Source organism: Entelurus aequoreus, linkage group LG26 (genome assembly GCF_033978785.1).
Source record: "Entelurus aequoreus isolate RoL-2023_Sb linkage group LG26, RoL_Eaeq_v1.1, whole genome shotgun sequence".
NCBI lineage: Eukaryota > Metazoa > Chordata > Actinopteri > Syngnathiformes > Syngnathidae > Entelurus > Entelurus aequoreus.
This window is the reverse complement of record NC_084756.1, coordinates 4388622-4412813: the sequence shown is the minus strand read 5'-3', so window position 1 is coordinate 4412813 and position 24192 is coordinate 4388622. Positions and strand designations below refer to the sequence as shown.

The following is a 24192-nucleotide window of genomic DNA, read 5'->3' as shown; positions in this document are numbered from 1 at the left end:
GCAACGTTTGTAAGTTTTACAATATAACTAAAACTATTCTCACTTACTAAAGCGTCCCATGGACTTCCTGTTTTAATGCCTTCAACTGAAAACCATAACCGTCCATAGCGTTACTACTCGTATGGATACTTCATTCATCACTCCAAGCAACGTTTGTAAGTTTTACAATATAACTAAAACTATTCTCACTTACTAAAGCGTCCCATGGACTTCCTGTTTTAATGCCTTCAACTGAAAAGTACAGCCGTCCATAGCGTTCCTACTCGTATGGATTCTTCATTCATCGCTCCAAGCAACATTTGTAAGTTTTACAATATAACTAAAACTATTCTTATTTACTAAAGCGTCCCATGGACTTCCTGTTTTAATGCCTTCAACTGAAAAGCATAACCGTCCATAGCGTTTCTACTCGTATGTATTCTTCATTCGTCGCTCCAAGCAAAATGTGCAAGTTTTAAAATATAACTAAAACTATTCTCACTTACTAAAGCGTCCCATGTACTTCCTGTTTTAATGCCTTCAACTGAAAACCATAACCGTCCATAGCGTTTCTACTCGTATGGATACTTCATTCATCGCTCCAAGCAACGTTTGTAAGTTTTACAATATAACTAAAACTATTCTCACTTACTAAAGCGTCCCATGGACTTCCTGTTTTAATGCCTTCAACTGAAAAGCATAACCGTCCATAGCGTTTCTACTCGTATGGATTCTTCATTCATCACTCCAAGCAACGTTTGTAAGTTTTACAATATAACTAAAACTATTCTTACTCACTAAAGTGTCCCATGTGTGATGTCTGTAGGAGTGTTTTCATGCATATGTGTACCTGCTATCGTAATGTAATCAAGCTAGCGTCATTAGCATTAGCTAATATGCTAACAGGTTTACAAGTGTCTGCGTTAGTATTATTAACTTACATTATTTTTGTATTGTTTCACAAATTCCTCAGTAAATTTACCAAAACGTCAGTGTGGAGTCTGTTTAGCTGATTGGAGAGCTAGCTTGCGCAGCTAGTGGCTCCATGACCATGACTTCTGTTTTGTTTGATCAACCGTTTTACTGCCTTGTTTGGAAACAATTAAGGTATGTACATAAACATTTACAGAATATTTCTGTGTAAATAACTCATTTCACAAAGTTATAGTGCGGTGCGGCTTATATATGGAAAATATTTAGTTTTTTTCACCCATATAATTTAGTGGGTGTGGCTTATATGCGCTCATAGCCCGGAAAATACAGCCGATTGATGATTTCTAATAGAGGTTGTGTACAGATAGACTGATAGCTACGTCTGGAAGAATAGAAAAAGGCGTTGAAAAAAGAAAAAAAAACAATTGAAATAATGAAATGGGAGAAAAAAAAGAGTTGACAGAGTAAAGTTTGATGGGTGGTGAAGGAAAAAGGACACTGGCCTCACCTCTCCTTGGACCTTGTCCTCTGTCTGAGGAAGGCATTGTGACAAGATGCAGATAAGAGGATGAAGTAGAAGAAGAAGTTTAAACACTTTACAGCACAGAAAAGAGAAAAGTGGTGACATCGCTGCTGGTGTAGCATTGAAAGTTAATTAATAATAATAATAATAGATAACACTTATGTTCATCGTTTGCATTCATTTACTCACAGAGTAGTTGGACGAAGCGTTGGACTCCAAAGAGAGAACGGATCCGTGCACTATAAAAAGTATGAGAACATTATTAAAAACACGTGTTGTGTATTATTAAATCATGTAAATGTTAACTTTGCCAACACTTTCTCATGAAAATGGACGTTGCCACAGAAGGTAATACTTTTGTGGGACGTACCGTCGTCTGCCGGTTCCCGGAAAGACCCTGAACGCATCATGCTCTTGGGCCTGTCGGCCAGGGACATGCTGCTGCCCAGGGGGGAGGAGCCAAACAGCTCGCAGGCGGAGTCACTAGGGGGCCCGATGCTGTTGGAGCGCGACATCCTCTGAGGGCCCGACGAGATTGGGGCCACTTTTGCAAAGGAGAAACACAGAGAGCAGATGGAAGAGCAGCTTGAAGAATGCATTTTGTTCATACTGTAAGTGAGGTGTTCATACTGTAAGATGTTCATACTGTAAGTGAGATGTTCATACTGTAAGCTGTTCATACTGTAAGTAAGATGTTCATACTGTAAGTAAGATGTTCATACTGTAAGATGTTCATACTGTAAGTGAGATGTTCATACTGTAAATGAGATGTTCATACTGTAAGTGAGATGTTCATACTGTAAGATGTTCATACTGTAATATGTTCATACTGTAAGTGAGATGTTCATACTGTAAGATGTTCATACTGTAATATGTTCATACTGTAAGTGAGATGTTCATACTGTAAGATGTTCATACTGTAAGTGAGATGTTCATACTGTAAGCTGTTCATACTGTAAGTAAGATGTTCATACTGTAAGTAAGATGTTCATACTGTAAGATGTTCATACTGTAAGTGAGATGTTCATACTGTAAATGAGATGTTCATACTGTAAGTGAGATGTTCATACTGTAAGATGTTCATACTGTAATATGTTCATACTGTAAGTGAGATGTTCATACTGTAAGATGTTCATACTGTAATATGTTCATACTGTAAGTGAGATGTTCATACTGTAAGATGTTCATACTGTAATATGTTCATACTGTAAGTGAGATGTTCATACTGTAAGCTGTTCATACTGTAAGTAAGATGTTCATACTGTAAGTAAGATGTTCATACTGTAAGATGTTCATACTGTAAGTGAGATGTTCATACTGTAAATGAGATGTTCATACTGTAAGTGAGATGTTCATACTGTAAGATGTTCATACTGTAATATGTTCATACTGTAAGTGAGATGTTCATACTGTAAGATGTTCATACTGTAATATGTTCATACTGTAAGTGAGATGTTCATACTGTAAGATGTTCATACTGTAAGTGAGATGTTCATACTGTAAGCTGTTCATACTGTAAGTAAGATGTTCATACTGTAAGTAAGATGTTCATACTGTAAGATGTTCATACTGTAAGTGAGATGTTCATACTGTAAATGAGATGTTCATACTGTAAGTGAGATGTTCATACTGTAAGATGTTCATACTGTAATATGTTCATACTGTAAGTGAGATGTTCATACTGTAAGATGTTCATACTGTAATATGTTCATACTGTAAGTGAGATGTTCATACTGTAAGATGTTCATACTGTAATATGTTCATACTGTAAGTGAGATGTTCATACTGTAAGATGTTCATACTGTAATATGTTCATACTGTAAGTGAGATGTTCATACTGTAAGATGTTCATACTGTAAAATGTTCATACTGTAAGTGAGATGTTCATACTGTGAGATGTTCATACTGTAAGTGAGATGTTCATACTGTAATATGTTCATACTGTAAGTGAGATGTTCATACTGTAAAATGTTCATACTGTAAGTGAGATGTTCATACTGTAAGTGAGATGTTCATACTGTGAGATGTTCATACTGTAAGTGAGATGTTCATACTCTAAGATGTTCATACTGTAAGTAAGATGTTCATACTGTGAGATGTTCATACTGTAAGTGAGATGTTCATACTGTAAGATGTTCATACTGTAAGTGAGATGTTCATACTGTAAAATGTTCATACTGTAAGTGAGATGTTCATACTGTGAGATGTTCATACTGTAAGTGAGATGTTCATACTGTAAGATGTTCATACTGTAAGTGAGATGTTCATACTGTAAAATGTTCATACTGTAAGTGAGATGTTCATACTGTGAGATGTTCATACTGTAAGTGAGATGTTCATACTGTAAGATATTCATACTGTAAGTGAGATGTTCATACTGTAAAATGTTCATACTGTAAGTGAGATGTTCATACTGTAAGTGAGATGTTCATACTGTAAAATGTTCATACTGTAAGTGAGATGTTCATACTGTAAGATGTTCATACTGTAAGTGAGATGTTCATACTGTAAGTAAGATGTTCATACTGTAAGTGAGATGTTCATACTGTAAGATGTTCATACTGTAAGTGAGATGTTCATACTGTAAAATGTTCATACTGTAAGTGAGATGTTCATACTGTAAGTGAGATGTTCATACTGTAAAATGTTCATACTGTAAGTGAGATGTTCATACTGTAAGTGAGATGTTCATACTGTAAAATGTTCATACTGTAAGTGAGATGTTCATACTGTAAGATGTTCATACTGTAAGTGATATGTTCATACTGTAAGATGTTCATACTGTAAGTGAGATGTTCATACTGTAAGTAAGATGTTCATACTGTAAGTGAGATGTTCATACTGTAAGATGTTCATACTGTAAGTGAGATGTTCATACTGTAAGTAAGATGTTCATACTGTAAGTGATATGTTCATACTGTAAGATGTTCATACTGTAAGTGAGATGTTCATACTGTAAGTAAGATGTTCATACTGTAAGTGAGATGTTCATACTGTAAGATGTTCATACTGTAAGTGAGATGTTCATACTGTAAGTAAGATGTTCATACTGTAAGATGTTCATACTGTAAGTGAGATGTTCATACTGTGAGATGTTCATACTGTAAGTGAGATGTTCATACTGTAAGTGAGATGTTCATACTGTAAGATGTTCATACTGTAAGTGAGATGTTCATACTGTGAGATGTTCATACTGTAAGTGAGATGTTCATACTGTAAGATGTTCATACTGTAAGTGAGATGTTCATACTGTAAGTGAGATGTTCATACTGTAAGATGTTCATACTGTAAGTGAGATGTTCATACTGTGAGATGTTCATACTGTAAGTGAGATGTTCATACTGTAAGATGTTCATACTGTAAGTGAGATGTTCATACTGTAAATGTCTACATGTGAACTTCCTACATTGCATCCAGAAAATATTCACAGAACTTCACTTATTCTTCGGTTTCAGCCAAAATAGAATACATAATTTTTTGTCCTCAAAATTCTACAAACAATACCCAATATTATGAAATTTTTTTTTTGCAAATGTATTAAAAAAAAAAAAGTTTAAAAAATGACATTTACATAAATATTCAGACACTGAACAAAAATGGATAATTCATTTTGAATGGTGAAAATGTCCCTGAAAACTGAGAATTCTAGGAAATCCTGGAATTTTTGTTGTAATTGTTGAAAGAGAGCACACAATTCCTGAACAGGCTGAATATTTTGAAGTTAGAACAGTTTGATTCGGATACAAAATGTGGGAGTTGTGGAACTTTGAAAAATGTTCTATTCATTTCAATGGGGACATCCTGGAAATTTGGGAATGTTGGAGAAAAGCAGGATTTTTTTTTTTTAAATTGATTAGGAGCATACATGTCCTGAATGAGCTGAATTGGTTGGTGTTGGAATTGTTTAAATCAGTCAAGAAATGTTGAAGTAGTAATATTTGTTTAATTAAAAAATGGTATTATGGAATTTCGGGAAAATCGGGAATTTTTCAAGTTCTTAAACCGACTAGTTATTTTGTCCTGACTAAGAGGAATGTTTTGACAGTGGAACGCTTGAAGTGGGTTGAAAAATGTAAACGTAGTCGTCACACTAAAAAAGGTTGGAAATAAGGTTAGAAAAAAAATAGGAATTCCTGGAAATTTGTTGAACGTGGAAAAATAGTAGTTTGAATTTCCAGGATGAGTGGAATGTGTTGAAGGTGGAATGGTTTGAATCGGTTGAAAAATATGGGAATTGTGGAAGTTAAATGGGGAAAATGTCCCTGAAAACTGAGAATTCTACGAAATCCTGGAATTTTTGGTATAATTGTTGAAATAGAGCACACAATTCCTGAAAAGGCTGAATATTTTGAAGTTAGAACGGTTTGATTCGGATAAAAAATGTGGGAGTTGTGGAACTTTGAAAAATATCCTATTCATTTCAATGGGGACTTCCTGGAAATTTGGAAATGTTGGGAAAAGCAGGAATTAAAAAAAAAAAATGATTAGGAGCATAAATGCCCTGAATGAGCTGAATTGGTTGGTGTTGGAATTGTTTAAATCGGGCAAGAAATGTTGAAGTAGTAATATTTGTTTAATTGAAAAATGGTATTACGCAATTTCGGGAAAACCGGGAATTTTTCAAGTTCTTAAACCAACTTGTTTTTTTGTCCTGACTAAGAGGAATGTTTTGACAGCGGAACACTTGAAGTGGGTTGAAAAATGTGAAAGGAGTCGTCGCACTAAAAAAGGTTGGAAATAAGGTTAGAAAAAAACAGGAATTCCTGGAAATGTGTTGAAGGTGGAAAAATAGTAGTTTGAAGTTCCAGGATGAATTGAATGTGTTGAAGGTCGAATGGTTTAAATCGGTTGAAAAATGTGGGAATTGTGGAATTTTGAAAAATGGATAATTCATTTTGAATGGTGAAAATGTCCCTGAAAACTAAGAATTCTAGGAAATCCTGGAATTTTGTTGTAATTTTTGAAAGAGAGCACACAATTCCTGAACAGGCTGAATATTTTGAAGTTAGAACAGTTTGATTCGGATAAAAAATGTGGGAGTTGTGGAACTTTGAAACATGTCCTATTCATTTCAATGGGGACTTCCTGGAAATTTGGGAATGTTGGAGAAAAGCAGGATTAAAAAAAAAAAAAAAGATTAGGAGCATAAATGTCCTGAATGAGCTGAATTGGTTGGTGTTAGAATTGTTTAAATCGGTCAAGAAATGTTGAAGTAGTAAACATTTTTTAATTGAAAAATGGTATTATGGAATTTCGGGAAAATCGGGAATTTTTCAAGTTCTTAAACCAACTTGTTTTTTTGTCCTGACTAAGAGGAATGTTTTCACAGTGGAACGCTTGAAGTGGGTTGAAAAATGTGAAAGGAGTCATCACACTAAAAAAGGTTGGAAATAAGGTTGGAAAAAAACAGAAATTCCTGGAAATGTGTTGAACGTGGAAAAATTGTAGTTTGAATTTCCAGGATGAGTGGAATGTGTTGAAGGTGGAATGGTTTGAATCGGTTGAAAAATGTGGGAATTGTGGAAGTTGAATGGGGAAAATGTCCCTGAAAACTGAGAATTCTAGGGAATCCTGGAATTTTTGTTGTAATTGTTGAAAGAGAGCACACAATTCCTGAACAGGCCGAATATTTTGAAGTTAGAACAGTTTGATTCGGATACAAAATGTGGGAGTTGTGGAACTTTGAAAAATGTTCTATTCATTTCAATGGGGACATCCTGGAAATTTGAGAATGTTGGAGAAAAGCAGGATTTAAAAAAAAAAATTGATTAGGAGCATAAATGTCCTGAATGAGCTGAATTGGTTGGTGTTGGAATTGTTTAAATCGGTCAAGAAATGTTGAAGTTGTAATATTTGTTTAATTAAAAAATGGTATTATGGAATTTCGGGAAAATCGGGAATTTTTCAAGTTCTTAAACCGACTAGTTTGTTTGTCCGGACTAAGAGGAATGTTTTGACAGTGGAACGCTTGAAGTGGGTTGAAAAATGTAAACGTAGTCGTCACACTAAAAAAGGTTGGAAATAAGGTTAGAAAAAAAAAAGGAATTCCTGGAAATTTGTTGAACGTGGAAAATAGTAGTTTGAATTTCCAGGATGAGTGGAATGTGTTGAAGGTGGAATGGTTTGAATCGGTTGAAAAATATGGGAATTGTGGAAGTTAAATGGGGAAAATGTCCCTGAAAACTGAGAATTCTACGAAATCCTGGAATTTTTGGTATAATTGTTGAAATAGAGCACACAATTCCTGAAAAGGCTGAATATTTTGAAGTTAGAACGGTTTGATTCGGATAAAAAATGTGGGAGTTGTGGAACTTTGAAAAATATCCTATTCATTTCAATGGGGGCTTCCTGGAAATTTGGAAATGTTGGGAAAAGCAGGAATTTAAAAAAAAAATGATTAGGAGCATAAATGCCCTGAATGAGCTGAATTGGTTGGTGTTGGAATTGTTTAAATCGGGCAAGAAATGTTGAAGTAGTAATATTTGTTTAATTGAAAAATGGTATTACGCAATTTTGGGAAAACCGGGAATTTTTCAAGTTCTTAAACCAACTTGTTTTTTTGTCCTGACTAAGAGGAATGTTTTGACAGTGGAACGCTTGAAGTGGGTTGAAAAATGTGAAAGGAGTCGTCGCACTAAAAAAGGTTGGAAATAAGGTTAGAAAAAAACAGGAATTCCTGGAAATGTGTTGAAGGTGGAAAAATAGTAGTTTGAAGTTCCAGGATGAATTGAATGTGTTGAAGGTCGAATGGTTTAAATCGGTTGAAAAATGTGGGAATTGTGGAATTTTGAAAAATGGATAATTCATTTTGAATGGTGAAAATGTCCCTGAAAACTAAGAATTCTAGGAAATCCTGGAATTTTGTTGTAATTTTTGAAAGAGAGCACACAATTCCTGAACAGGCTGAATATTTTGAAGTTAGAACAGTTTGATTCGGATAAAAAATGTGGGAGTTGTGGAACTTTGAAACATGTCCTATTCATTTCAATGGGGACTTCCTGGAAATTTGGGAATGTTGGAGAAAAGCAGGATTAAAAAAAAAAAAAAAGATTAGGAGCATAAATGTCCTGAATGAGCTGAATTGGTTGGTGTTAGAATTGTTTAAATCAGTCAAGAAATGTTGAAGTAGTAAACATTTTTTAATTGAAAAATGGTATTATGGAATTTCGGGAAAATCGGGAATTTTTCAAGTTCTTAAACCAACTTGTTTTTTTGTCCTGACTAAGAGGAATGTTTTGACAGTGGAACGCTTGAAGTGGGTTGAAAAATGTGAAAGGAGTCATCACACTAAAAAAGGTTGGAAATAAGGTTGGAAAAAAACAGAAATTCCTGGAAATGTGTTGAACGTGGAAAAATTGTAGTTTGAATTTCCAGGATGAGTGGAATGTGTTGAAGGTGGAATGGTTTGAATCGGTTGAAAAATGTGGGAATTGTGGAATTTTAAAAATGGATAATTCATTTTGAATGGGGAAAATGTCCCTGAAAACTGAAAATTCTAGGAAATCCTGGAATTTTTGTTATAATTGTTGAGAAAGAGCCCCCAATTCCTGAACACGCTGAATATTTTGAAGTTGGAACGGTTCGAATTGGATAAAAAATGGGGGAGTTGTGGAACTCCCAAAAATGTCCCATTCTTTTCAATGGGAATTTCATGGAATTTTCAGGAAAAGCGGGAATTTTTGGGAAAATGCAAAAAAACTGTGAATGATTGATGAATGGTGAATGGTTGGTGTTGGAATTTTTTTACATTGGTCGAGAAATGTTGAAGTAATAATATTTTGAATTGACAAATGGTATTTTGGAATTCCTGGAATTTCGGGAAAAACAGGATTTTTTTTGGGGGGGGGGGTCTGTTGTCTGTGTATGTTGTGTGCCCATTGAAGTGTTAGTTACGGCCCTGTACAAACACTAGACTAAAATACCTGAGGGGAGGGGCTGTCACGTGACTTCATGTAATTAGATGAACCTGCCACTATTACACAATGACAACAGTTTATGTAGAATTTGTTGAAAAACTTCATGCCGAACAATGTCTGATTGTGGGCAAACGTTTAGAGATATCGACTTTTCGTAAAAACCTCGAGCGCCTCAAGGCTTTGAGCAATATTCCGGTGTTCTCAGATGTCCAAAAAGTGGAGAAATGGCCGAGTTAGAGCGAGTAGAAAAATAAGAAATGTTGTGTTTTTGTGTTTTTTGGCGCCGACGTCTAACATTGGAGTCAATGAGAGCATCAGCTGACTTTTTTGTCTTTCAGGGCCACCAGAAGCCACATGGGACACGTAAGCTCCATAAAAGTGACATTTTCTGAGAGAGGACATGTGTGTCAACGTTTTCACCGAAACACATGACAGTGGCATAAAAGATGTGGCCGTGAGGACAGGTCGTTCACCAAATAAAAAAGCACATTTTGGGGTCTTCCATGCTCTAGTGAAGGGGGTCTGCAACCTGTGGCTCTTTAGCGCCGCCCTAGTGGCTCCCTCGAGCTTTTTAAAAAATGTAGGAAAATAGAAAAAGATTGGGGGGAAAAAATATATATTTGTTTTAATAGGGTTTCTGTAGGAGGACAACATGACATAAACCTCCCTAATTGTTAGAAATCCCACTGTTTATTTTAAACATGCTTCTCTGATGAGACTATTTGGCGAGCGGCGTTTTGTCCCACTAATTTTGCCGGTCCTTGAACTCACCGTAGTTTGTTCACATGTATAACTTTCTTCAACGATGCCAGAGAAAGACACATTTTATCATACTTGCCAACCTTGAGACCTCCGATTCCGGGAGGTGGGGGGTGGGGTGGGGCGTGGTCGGGGGTGGGGCGGGGGCGTGGTTGGGGGCGTGGTTAAGAGGGGAGGAGTATACTTACAGCTAGAATTCACCAACTCGAGTATTTCATATACATATATATATATATATATATATATATATATATATATATATATATATATATATATATATATATGTATGAAATACTTGACTTTCAGTGAATTCTAGCTATATACACTACCGTTCAAAAGTTTGGGGTCACCCAAACAATTTTGTGGAATAGCCTTCATTTCTAAGAACAAGAATAGACTGTCAAGTTTCGGATGAAAGTTATCTTTTTCTGACCATTTTGAGCGTTTAATTGACCCCACAAATGTGATGCTCCAGAAACTCAATCTGCTCAAAGGAAGGTCAGTTTTGTAGCTTCTGTAACGAGCTAAACTGTTTTCAGATGTGTGAACATGATTGCACGAGGGTTTTCTAATCATCCATTAGCCTTCTGAGCCAATGAGCAAACACATTGTACCATTAGAACACTGGAGTGATAGTTGCTGGAAATGGGCCTCTATAAACCTATGTAGATATTGCACCAAAAACCAGACATTTGCAGCTAGACTAGTCATTTACCACATTAGCAATGTATAGAGTGTATTTCTTTAAAGTTAAGGCTAGTTTAAAGTTATCTTCATTGAAAAGTACAGTGCTTTTCCTTCAAAAATAAGGACATTTCAATGTGACCCCAAACTTTTGAACGGTAGTGTATATATATATATATATATATATATATATATATATATATATATATATATATATATATATATATATATATATATATATATATATATATATACATATTTATTTATTTTATTATACATATAAATAAAATAAATACTTGAATTTCAGTGTTCCGGAGGCTATCCAGTAGATGGCAGTATTATCCTGTTTAAGAGTGTCACAACATTGCTGTTTACGGCGGACGAACTGCTTTACGGTAGACGAAAACGTGACTGCTGTTGTTGTGTGTTGTTACCGCGCCGGGAGGACGTTAATGAAACTGCCTAACAATAAACCCACATAAGAAACCAAGAACTCGCCCTCGATCATTCTACAGTTATAACGTGATTGGGCAGGCACGCTGTTTATATCGTGGGAAAGCGGACGTGAAAACAGACTGTCGCCGCTGTCCCCACTCAGGTCCGCATTGAGCTGGAGGGGGCGTGGCCTCCAGCTCCGGCTGAATTCCGGGAGTCTCCCGGTAAAACCGGGAGGGTTGGCAAGAATGCATTTTATACCACTCCTTCTTTGTCTCATTTTGTCAACCAAACGTTTTATGCTGTGCGTGAATGCACAAAGGTGAGCTTTGTTGATGTTATTGACTTGTTTGGAGTGCTAATCGGGCATATTTGGTCAGTGCATGACTGCAAGCTAATCGATGCTAACATGCTCTTTAGGCTAGCTGTGTGTACATATTGCATCATTATGCCTCACTTTTAGCTATATTTGAGCTCATTTAATTTCCTTTACTTATGTCGTCTGTGTATATCATTTATATCTACATTTGTCATGACATATTATCTGTATGTAATATAGCCTGCATAGGTTTGTGTCGTTACCCAGCTTGCAAAGATTGTAATAAATCCATTAGAAGAAGATGTTTCCTTTAACTTGGACACACACGTCTATACCTTTGAACCATTCTAAGACAGTCATTTCCAGGAGTTATCTCACCCTCAGAGAAGCCTGCGTTTTCAAACCATAATAAAATATATGGATTTTTTTTAACCTTTAGGGCTCCCATAGACCATAAAGGGTATGTCATTAAAATGTTAAAAATAAGTCAAATTATTATTATTATTTTTTATTAAACGCTTACAGTAAATCTCTATCAACTTGAGGTTGATATAAAGTAAAAAAAAAAAAGGTCTTATGCCTTTTCTGTCAAAGACAACTTTGTTTTTTATAGTAAAACTGAATTATTTAGTAATTAGAGCCCTAAAAGATCAATAATGCAGGACACCTGTCATGTCTGTGTTCATGTTTTTGTTTGGCCATGTGCTGTTTTGTTTTTTTGGACACTTCCTTAGTTCCTTGTTTCACTTCCTGGTTTTGTTTGTCACCATAGCAACCATTAGTTTCACCTGTTCCACGTTTGGACTCACACACACCTGTCTCACGTTTTCACAGTCATGTCACGCACCTGTTCACAGTTAGTCACGCACCTGTTTTCACTTATCATGTCACTATATAGGCTTTTCTGTTTCTGTTGTTCGTCCTGGCGACATCACACATTCATGCCATGTCCACAGTTCCTTGTCACGTTAGTTCTTGTTTCATCTCATGCCAAGTAAGTTTTGTTTATTGTTCATAGTTTTGTGCCCACGTGCATGTCTTTTGTTTCATAGTCTAGTTTTCTACTTCCGCCTTTGTGCGCGCTTTTTGTTTTGTCATAGCCAAGTTTGTTACCTCCTCTGTGAGCGCCTTTTGTTTGTACCTTTTGTTTGAGTTAAAAGATTAAACATGTCCTCACCTGCACGCCACGTATGGTCCAATTCTTTTGCACCACGGGAGAGCAAACCTCGTCATGGACCAAGTCTTGACAGATGTCGCCAGCATAAGAGCTCTCCCGCAAGATTGGACAAAGGAACGTGGGAGGTCCTGCGCGCCATGGAAGCCGAGACACTCCGCCATTCCCCCATGGAGCGCAGGGATCTCATGTGGGGTCCGACCGGCAAACTGGTGCCGATCAGCTCCCTTTGGCCCGGGGACGTTGGCACGTCATCCCTGTCCCGGAAGCGGCGCTCCAGACCGAGGACGTCAGGGAAGGTGAGCGGACAGCACGCTGCGCTCCTGCAAGCTCCTCCCCCTCCGGGCGGAAATGGGCCACAGCCTGCCCGGCTTAGCCAGGATGACATCACAGACCAGGATTTTTTTTTTCTGAACTCTTTTTCTTTTCATCATCCGCCTCCAACCAAAGACTCAAAGAACATGATAAGACATTACCAAGACATGTTTTTAGAAATAAGAGCATGTCAAGCCAAGCCACCCAAATTTCATGCCCCGCCCCCCAAGACTCAAGCCACGCCCATGTCACAACAGGTTTCTTTTTTTTCACCCACTCAATCACATGTAGAAAAAGAGAGACTTTTTGGACAGTTTGGAGGGGAGGATTCTACCCTCCTCCCGTCCCCCCTCCTGACCACCCTCCACCCACCCAAAGAAACGATTCCAGACTGCAGGGCGCGCGTCTGGTATCCGCTCCTTGAGGGGGGGGCTAGGGCTGGGAATTGTTCAGGTGGGGTGGCTCAGCATCGTCACGCCAAGCCACAGCCTCCAGCACGACCACCACCACCAGTCTTTCGTCACGCCAAGCCACAGCCTCCAGCACGACCCCCACCACCAGTCTTTCGTCACGCCAAGCCACAGCCTCCAGCACGACCACCACCACCTGTCTTTCGACCTGCCAAGCCACAGCCACCAGCACGACCCCCACCACCAGTCTTTCGTCACGCCAAGCCACAGCCTCCAGCACGACCCCCACCACCAGTCTTTCGTCACGCCAAGCCACAGCCTCCAGCACGACCCCCACCACCTGTCTTTCGACCTGCCAAGCCACAGCCACCAGCACGGCCGCCACCACCAGTTTTTCGACCATGCCAAGATCCACCTGCTCCACGCCAAGCGCCACCAGTACCTGCTCCACGCCAAGCGCCACCAGTACCTGCTCCACGCCAAGCGCCGCCAGTCGCAGCTTCACGACGCCAAGCGCCGCCAGTCGCAGCTTCACGACGCCAAGTGCCGCCAGTCACAGCTTCACGACGCCAAGTGCCGCCAGTCGCAGCTTCACGACGCCAAGTGCCGCCAGTCGCAGCTTCACGACGCCAAATGCCGCCAGTCGCAGCTTCACGACGCCAAGTGCCGCCAGTCGCAGCCCCACGCCGCCAAGTGCCGCCAGTCGCAGCCCCACGCCGCCAAGTGCCGCCCGTGGCTGCCCCACGCCGCCAAGTGCCGCCCGTGGCTGCCCCACGCCAAGACCAAAGCCAAGACCAAGACCCGCCAAGTGACCAAGACCAAGAACCGCCAAGTGACCAAGACCCGCCAAGTGACCAAGACCAAGACCCGCCAAGTGACCAAGACCAAGAACCGCCAAGTGACCAAGAACCGCCAAGTGACCAAGAACCGCCAAGTGACCAAGACCAAGACCCGCCAAGTGACCAAGACCAAGACCCGCCAAGTGACCAAGACCAAGACCAAGTCCAAGCACTGCCACGCCAAGTCCAAGACCAAGACTAACCACACCAAGACCAACCACGCCAAGTCCAAGACCAACCATGTCAACACCAAGACCAAGTCCAAGACCAACCATGCCAAGACCAAGACTCTCGCCAAGACCAAGACCCTCGCCAAGACCAAGACCCACGCCAAGACCAAGACCCACGCCAAGACCAAGACGCGCCACGCCAAGCTTCGCCGCCTGACGCGCCACGCCAAGTTTCGCCGCCTGACGCGCCACGCCAAACTTCGCCGCCTGCCATGATGACGACGCGCCTGCCTCCTCGTCTGCCACGAAGGTGGCCACAGCCTGGTCGTCCGCCACGCCAAGTGCGCCCACCTCATCGGCCATGGATATGGCCATTCCCGGGTCGCCCACCTCGTCAGGTACAGCGGCGATCTACGCGTCGCCGCCACCTGATCCTGCCCCGGTGGATTCGGGGACACCTGGTCTGGCGACCCACCGCCATGTCCCCCTCCCCCCCTCCCATGACTCTTGATCCTGTTTTTTGTTTTTGGACATCTGGGATCTGTCCGTAAGGGGGGGGTTCTGTCATGTCTGTGTTCATGTTTTTGTTTGGTCATGTGCTGTTTTGTTTTTTTGGACACTTCCTTAGTTCCTTGTTTCACTTCCTGGTTTTGTTTGTCACCATAGCAACCATTAGTTTCACCTGTTCCACGTTTGGACTCACACACACCTGTCTCACGTTTTCACAGTCATGTCACGCACCTGTTCACAGTTAGTCACGCACCTGTTTTCACTTATCATGTCACTATATAGGCTTTTCTGTTTCTGTTGTTCGTCCTGGCGACATCACACATTCATGCCATGTTCATAGTTCCTTGTCACGTTAGTTCTTGTTTCATCTCATGCCAAGTAAGTTTTGTTTATTGTTCATAGTTTTGTGCCCACGTGCATGTCTTTTGTTTCATAGTCTAGTTTTCTACTTCCGCCTTTGTGCGCGCTTTTTGTTTTGTCATAGCCAAGTTTGTTACCTCCTCTGTGAGCGCCTTTTGTTTGTACCTTTTGTTTGAGTTAAAAGATTAAACATGTCCTCACCTGCACGCCACGTATGGTCCAATTCTTTTGCACCACGGGAGAGCAAACCTCGTCATGGACCAAGTCTTGACAACACCATTGATTTTAATTCTTTAATATTTTTGAGTAATCACAGTGAAATGTTAAATAAAATCCCACTAAATATATTTGGGATCCAAAAGGTGCCCCACTCTTAAAGTGATAGTTTTATTAGGTTTTTTTTTTACTTTCAACACTTAAGTTACGAGATCAATTTCAGATATATCTGTCCATTTTACGTTTGGACTATTATTTTTTTTATGCTCTTTTGTCAAAGAAAACTTTGATGTTTTTTTATATGGCAACCACACAATATATGCAATATTTTTTCTACATAAAACATTTTAAAGTGACATTTTTTAAGTAATTGGACCCATGAATAGGTCAATAATTCATTATAACATAGATTTTTTGTCTTTTTTTTTTTTAAACAATGGCAAAAAAAAGCAAAAAAAGGAAAGAAAAGCAAAATAAAAACTGCCTGCATGGCAGCTTTGTGTCAACATTGCAACTTTTTCTCGTTACATTTCACCTCATTCCACTTTTTTAAATGTTTATTTTTTAAGTTTTGCAATATTATAAATTTTGCAATTTTTGCAGAATGTGTGGCGGGCCGGTAAACAATTAGCTCCGGGCCGCACTTTGGACACCCCTGGTTTAAGTAAATACCTTTTTTTTTTTTTAAATTAATGACATTTCAGAGATTTGAAGGAAGGAACATGTCCTTAGGGGAAGGACATGTTCATGACCGCCACAGACTAGCAAAGATCTCCTGGTGCGAGCGGACGTGGTGAAGACTTGCTCACCCACGTTGGTGAGAGGGGCTCTGGTGCTGTGGAGGAGGTGCCGTGGGCGGGGGGGTGAAGGCAGCTGAGGTGGGCTCTCACTGGTGCTGACATTGTGGGAGTGTCGTCGGCCGGGTTTGGTGCCGTCACTGTCCGACAGGCTGGAGCCGCAGCGTCTGAGAGGAAGAAGATGGAGTGTGACATGTGAGGAGGAGAGGAGAGACTGTGGCAACTTACTCCAAGCCTTTCTTGGGCAACGTGTTCCGGTCCACCTGCATCCTGTGGAGAGACAAGAAACATGAAACATCTCCTGTCCTCCATGAAGATGAGATCGTGGAGATGGACCGACCCTTCCAAGATGTTGAGGGATGTCCTGCTGCCGGCCCCCCAAGTCCCTGCGCCCCTCTCCGCGGAGGCCATCCTGGCACAGGAGGCCACGCTCATCTGGAGGGGCAGAGACTCCATGCTGCGGTGCACGCTGGACAGTTTGGGGTAGAGCAGAGGGGACGCTCCCAGGCTCTCGCAGGTGTAGGAGCTGGGGGAGTCGATGTGGAGCACGGGTGCCGGGCTGGGGGTCAGGCGGGCCGCCGAGTGGGAGCCCGCCAGGTCCTGGAGCTTGGAGTAAGGGGGAACTTTGGGTGGGAGGTCCTGAATAATCATGCAGGAGTCCAGGCTGTTGGAGTTGACTTTGTCCAGGTGAGCCAAGCTGGGGGGACGACCCAGAGGACCCTTGGCCAACATCCTAGCAGGAGCACACACACACATGACAAACTGACATAATGGCTTCTATTTTTAAATTATACATACATACATACATATCTGCAACTTATAGTCTGGTGCGGCTTATACTGTATATCAGGGGTCCCCAAACTAAGGCCCGCGGGCCGCTTACGGCCCGCCAGCGTCCAAAATCAGGCCCGCGGGAAGTCCAAAGTATTAAAAAAAAATATATATATATATATATATATTTTTTTTTAAATTATTATTATTTTTTCTTATCTACTTTGTACTGCTTGCTACTCACGGTGTCTCCTAGCCGCTCAGGCAAATCATATTATCTAAAAATGCATTTTCTCATCGATAACGTGACATCATCGCGCGCGGAAAGTGCGCTATATATATCTAATATATATATAATATATATATATATATATATATATATATATATATATATATATATATATATATATATATATATATATATATATATATATAGTAAATATATATATATATTGTTATGATCCGCTGCCCGGATCATAGTTTTACGTTTTCAAGTCACATGTGTTTTCAGCACCTTGTTTTGTTTCTGTTGCCATGACGGCAGATTATGCTCAGCTGCCTCTGGTTAGTGTTCGAGACGCTCACCTGTTGTCCGGGCACTAATCAGAGGGCTATTTAGTCTTCGCCCGGGCAGCACTCTGCCTGGCTTCCTAATTTGCTTACATGCAACAAGTATCGACCTTTTTGATTCCTGCTAGCTTTCAGGCTATGCTATTTTTTTGCTTGCTAGCTCCCATGCTAGTCGTTTTTGTTTTTTTTCCCTGATATGATTTATTTTTGGAAATAAATCATTTTCCTACCTGCAAGCTGTGTCCGAGCCCGTCTGCATCCTTGGGAGAACACCTCGCACCACGATGCGACCCGGACGTTACAGTAGGAAGCCAGCAAGAAGAAGTTCTCTCGCAGCGAGCATGTCGGAGGAGATGGACGAAGGTGCGTGGATGGTGTTGCGAGCGATGGAGGCGGAGACTCTCCGCTATTCCCCCTCGGAGCGCCAGGACCTGATCTGGGGTCCTAACGGAAAGTTGGTCCCAATCCACTCCGTTTGGCCCGAGGACATCGCCACACCTCCGCACCACCGGACGCGTCAGCGAAGACGGAAGCCACCCAAGAGGTCTTCACTTCGCTGCCAAGACGCGCCACTCCCTCAAACTCCTCCCCCACTACACAGTAAGCAACATTCAGCCCAAGATTCCCCTCCTCAGATGTTTGGCAACCCTATCGACCACTTTGCCAAACATTTCACCGATTGGGCTGTCAGTCAGCTGGAGACCCACACGGATGACGTCATCCCGCCCACTGTGGATGACGTCAGAAACGAAGATTTTTTTTTAAATTCTTCTGCTCCTTTTTATCAGCCACCTCCTAAGGACTTTAATTCTAAGATAAAACATTATCAGGACATTTTTTTAAGGACTAAATCTAGTCAGTCCCAGTCTCAAGTGGGGGGTGACAATAGACATTTTGGACAATTTAGAGGAGAGGATTCGGCCCTCCCCCCGACCTCCCTCCACCCACCCTTGAAGACGGTTCCAATCTGCAAGAAGCGCGTCTGGGATCCGCTTTTTGAGGGGGGGGCTAGTACTGGGAGCTGTGCGAGTGGGGTGGCACAACGGCGTGCTAAGCCGCAACCTCCTGCTCGGCCACCGCCACCTGTCCTTCGGCGGGCTAAGCCACAACCTCCTGCCCGGCCGCCACCACCGGTTTTTCGGCCTGCTAAGCCGCAACCGCCAGCTAGGCCACCTGCACCTAAGCTAGCGCCAAGGCTAAGGCAAGCACTAGCTCCACCACAGGTTCCAGTACCTGCACCTCGGCTGGTTCCCGCACCAGTACCTGCTCCACGGCTGGTTCCCGCACCAGTACCTGCACCACGACTGGTTCTCGCACCAGTACCTGCACCACGACTGGTTCTCGCACCAGTACCTGCACCACGACTGGTTCTCGCACCAGTACCTGCACCACGACTGGTTCTCGCACCAGTACCTGCACCACGGCTGGTTCCCGCACCAGTACCTGCACCACGGCTGGTTCCCGCACCAGTACCTGCACCACGGCTGGTTCCCGCACCACGACTGGTTCTCGCACCAGTACCTGCACCACGACTGGTTCTCGCACCAGTACCTGCACCACGACTGGTTCTCGCACCAGTACCTGCACCACGACTGGTTCTCGCACCAGTACCTGCACCATGACTGGTTCTCGCACCAGTACCTGCACCACGACTGGTTCTCGCACCAGTACCTGCACCAGGACTGGTTCTCGCACCAGTACCTGCACCACAGCTGGTTCTCGCACCAGCACCTGTACCACGACTGGTTCTCGCACCAGCACCGGCTGCCACGACAGCGACTCCGGCTGCCACGACAGCGACTCCGGCTGCCACGACAGCGACTCCGGCTGCCACGACAGCGACTCCGGCTGCCACGACAGCGACTCCTGCTGCCACGACAGCGACTCCTGTTGCCACGACAGCGACTCCTGCTGCCACGACAGCGACTCCTGCTGCCACGACAGCGACTCCTGCTGCCACGACAGCGACTCCGGCTGCCACGACAGCGACTCCGGCTGCCACGACAGCGGCGACTCCGGCTGCCACGACAGCGACGTCGACTCCTCCGGCTGCCACGGCGACGTCGACACCTACCGCTTCCACGGCGACGTCTCAGCGACCTCGAGTGGTCCGGCTGCGCAAGCGGCTCACTCAGAGGTCAGGTAATGGACGCCAGTGGCGCAAACAGCAGCAACATCCAAGACTTTGTTGCAGGACTCAGAGGCTGCTGAAATTCTGGCGCCACTCACGCCCACCTTCTCGGCGGCCACGAATGTGGCCTTACCGTGGTCGCCCGCCTCGCCAGCGGCGGCGGCGAATGGAACGCCGCCGCCACCTGACCCTGTGGCGGTGTCCCCGAATCTGTGGATTCGGGGACACGTGGCCTGGCGACCCACCACCAAGTCACCCCCCCGCCCGCCCTTGACTCGTGAACTTTTTGCTTGTTTTTTTTTTCGGGTTCCAGTTGTTTTTTTGGTTTTCAAGGGACATCTGGAATCTGTCCTTTTAGGGGGGGGTACTGTTATGATCCGCTGCCCGGATCATAGTTTTACGTTTTCAAGTCACATGTGTTTTCAGCACCTTGTTTTGTTTCTGTTGCCATGACGGCAGATTATGCTCAGCTGCCTCTGGTTAGTGTTCGAGACGCTCACCTGTTGTCCGGGCACTAATCAGAGGGCTATTTAGTCTTCGCCCGGGCAGCACTCTGCCTGGCTTCCTAATTTGCTTACATGCAACAAGTATCGACCTTTTTGATTCCTGCTAGCTTTCAGGCTATGCTATTTTTTTGCTTGCTAGCTCCCATGCTAGTCGTTTTTGTTTTTTTTCCCTGATATGATTTATTTGTGGAAATAAATCATTTTCCTACCTGCAAGCTGTGTCCGAGCCCGTCTGCATCCTTGGGAGAACACCTCGCACCACGATGCGACCCGGACGTTACATATATAATAAATATATATATATATAACAAATATATATATATATAATAAAAAAAAAATTAAAAAAAAAAAATATATATATATATATATATATACATATATATATATAATAAATAAATATATATATATATATATATATATATATATATATATATATATATATATATATATATATATATATATATATATATATATATACAATAAATATATATATATATATATATATATATATATATATATATATATATATATATTATTATATATATATATATATATATATATATATATATATATATATATATATATATATATATATATATATATATATATATATATATATATATATATATATATATATAATGAATATATATATATATATATATATATATGTATATGTATAGATGTATATATATATCTATATATATATATCTATATAAATATAGATATATATACAGCCCGGCCCCCGGCCCCCCGCCTAATTGTTTTAACCCAATGCGGCCCCCGAGTCTAAAAGTTTGGGGACCCCTGCTGTATATGGAAAAATAATAATTTTCTTCAAAAATTCAGTGGGTGTGGCTTATGTACCGGTGGGCTCTACAGTCCTGAAAATACGTCACATTTGTCTCGCTAGTATGCTAATGCATGCTTAGCTATTGTGTAGCTGCTAGCTATTAGCAGCCTACGGTATAAGCTAGCATGTTTACCTTTTGTAAAGGACTGCACTAAAATAAAATAAAAACAATTATTGAAGACATTTAGATGTTAACAATCTGTCCACCTTTGCACAGGTAAAAGCGATGCAGCACTTCCTGTATCGAATATTTTCGATACAAGCACATATCATGTGATACTGGTCTTTTGCTGATATCGGTATCTGTTATCAATACGACATTCCTCGTGGAAACATTTTGTAAATATAAATTGCACTGAAGTTTGTCTTTTGTAGCGGACTTGGTTTGTCCGTGCAGGTGTGCCTAGAGGTGTGGTCTGAACCTTGCAAACTGAAATGATGCTAAAGTGCTATCTTAAGAGGAGTACAAGGGCTCACCTGGGTGTTGTGGGTGATGACAGTTCGGGATATCTGCTGCTGCTGGTCCGTCTCAAGCCGTGCAGTTTCACCACAGACTCCCGTGAGGACTCGGACACGACCTGGTCCCCTTTGAGCGAGCAACAGTCCATATCAGCTTTGGCCTTGGCCTTCTCCTTCTCTCTGTCCGTCTGGTTGACGGGGCCGGCGAATGTCCGATTTGACATTTTACCGCCAAAAGCGGAAGGTTCTTTCACGCGTGGATTGCCTAAGGCCATGCTGACCGGCTTCAGAGTCAACAGACTCGGATCGATGGTGCTACTGACAGGTCGGGATGACGGGCGACCGATCACGCTGAGCGTGCTGGACTTGGCGGGCCGAGGAAGGCTGCGGTACTGGATGCTGTTTCGGGCATTCGGCCCCAGAAAACTCTGCTCGCTGCTGGCGTCAAAGCTGTTCTTGCGGCCCCCCATGGGCTTCACCGGGATCCCTGTGGACTTAGGAGTTTTCCCCACGGTTGCAGAGCCCCCAGAGACGGCGCTGCCCCCCGCTGTCAGCACGGTGGCGGTACCAGTGGCCGGGGGCGGCTTCTTGTATCCGAAGGAGGCGCCGGTGGTGGGTTTGACCAAACCAGAAGGGGGCTTACGGGGCTCCATGATGTGATGGTCCCGGCCTGCATCGGACCGTGACCTCTGGAGACCCGCAGTCCTGATGGAAACCTTGGACCTATCCTGGGGCTTCTCGCTCTTGGGCGCTGCGGGGAAAAAGAAGGAAAGCTCAATGGTGGCAGGAAAGAGAATCCAGGTCGTCAAAATGATAAATTGGACTAAAATCTCTTGGACAACCAAACTTCTAACGAGGAACATTCCTTTCCAACACGAGGTACGTATACTTCTACAACTTTTACGTGCCAGTGAACATCTGCCAGGATTTTTAAAGTACACATAAATATCCTAGTTCACGCAGTAAAACTACAAACCCCAAAAGCAGTGAAGTTGTCAGGTTGTGTAAATGGTAAATAAAAAGAGAATACAACGAATCCTTTTCAACTTATATTCAATTGAATAGACTGCAAAGACAAGATATTTCATGTTCACACTGAGAAACTTTGTTTGCAAATATTAGCTCATTTGGAATTTGATGCCTGCAACATGTTTCAAAAAAGCTACTATGGACTGGACTCTCACTATTATGTTAGATCCACTATGGACTGGACTCTCACACTATTATGTTAGATCCACTATGGACTGGACTCTCACACTATTATGTTAGATCCACTATGGACTGGACTCTTACTATTATGTTAGATCCACTATGGACTGGACACTCACACTATTATGTTAGATCCACTATGGACTGGACTCTCACACTATTATGTTAGATCCACTATGGACTGGACTCTCACTATTATGTTAGATCCAATATGGACAGGACTCTCACACTATTATGTTAGATCCACTATGGACTGGACTCTCACTATTATGTTGGATCCACTATGGACTGGACCCTCACTATTATGTTAGATCCACTATGGACTGGACTCTCACTATTATGTTAGATCCACTATGGACTGGACTCTCACACTATTATGTTAGATCGACTATGGACTGGACTCTCACTATTATGTTATATCCACTATGGACTGGACTCTCACACTATTATGTTAGATCCACTATGGACTGGACTCTCAAACTTATATGTTAGATCCACTATGGACTGGACTCTCACTATTATGTTAGATCCACTATGGACTGGACTCTCACACTATTATGTTAGATCCACTATGGACTGGACTCTCACACTATTATGTTAGATCCACTATGGACTGGACTCTCACTATTATGTTGGGTCCACTATGGACTGGACTCTCACCATTATGTTAGATCCACTATGGACTGGACTCTCACTATTATGTTAGATCCACTATGGACTGGACTCTCACACTATTATGTTAGATCGACTATGGACTGGACTCTCACTATTATGTTAGATCCACTGTGGACTGGACTCTCACAATATTATGTTAGATCCACTATGGACTGGACTCTCACACTTATATGTTAGATCTACTATAGACTGGACTCTCACTATTATGTTAGATCCACTATGGACTGGACTCTCACACTATTATGTTAGATCCACTATGGACTGGACTCTCACTATTATGTTAGATCCACTATGGACTGGACTCTCACACTACTATGTTAGATCCACCATGGACTGGACTCTCACACTATTATGTTAGATCCACTATGGACTGGACTCTCACTATTATGTTAGATCCACTATGGACTGGACTCTCACACTATTATGTTAGATCCACTATGGACTGGACTCTCACACTATTATGTTAGATCCACTATGGACTGGACTCTCACACTATTATGTTAGATCCACTATGGACTGGACTCTCACTATTATGTTAGATCCACTATGGACTGGACTCTCACTATTATGTTAGATCCACTATGGACTGGACTCTCACACTATTATGTTAGATGCACTATGGACTGGACTCTCACACTACTATGTTAGATCCACTATGGACTGGACTCTCACTATTATGTTA

General features: G+C 42.0%; 1 protein-coding gene across 1 annotated transcript in view; it reads right to left on the bottom strand.

Annotated features, from left to right (window-relative positions):
* nav1b (neuron navigator 1b) overlaps positions 1 to 24192 on the bottom strand; it is a 151251-nt gene that overhangs the window by 56534 nt on the left and 70525 nt on the right. The window contains exons 6-12 of the mRNA XM_062038065.1: positions 21645 to 22377; positions 16680 to 17072; positions 16568 to 16609; positions 16352 to 16506; positions 1806 to 1979; positions 1625 to 1674; positions 1421 to 1444 (exon numbers count right to left, since the gene is read on the bottom strand). Of these exons, the coding sequence (XP_061894049.1) occupies positions 1421 to 1444; positions 1625 to 1674; positions 1806 to 1979; positions 16352 to 16506; positions 16568 to 16609; positions 16680 to 17072; positions 21645 to 22377 (1571 nt within the window). The remainder of the gene's footprint in view (positions 1 to 1420; positions 1445 to 1624; positions 1675 to 1805; positions 1980 to 16351; positions 16507 to 16567; positions 16610 to 16679; positions 17073 to 21644; positions 22378 to 24192) is intronic.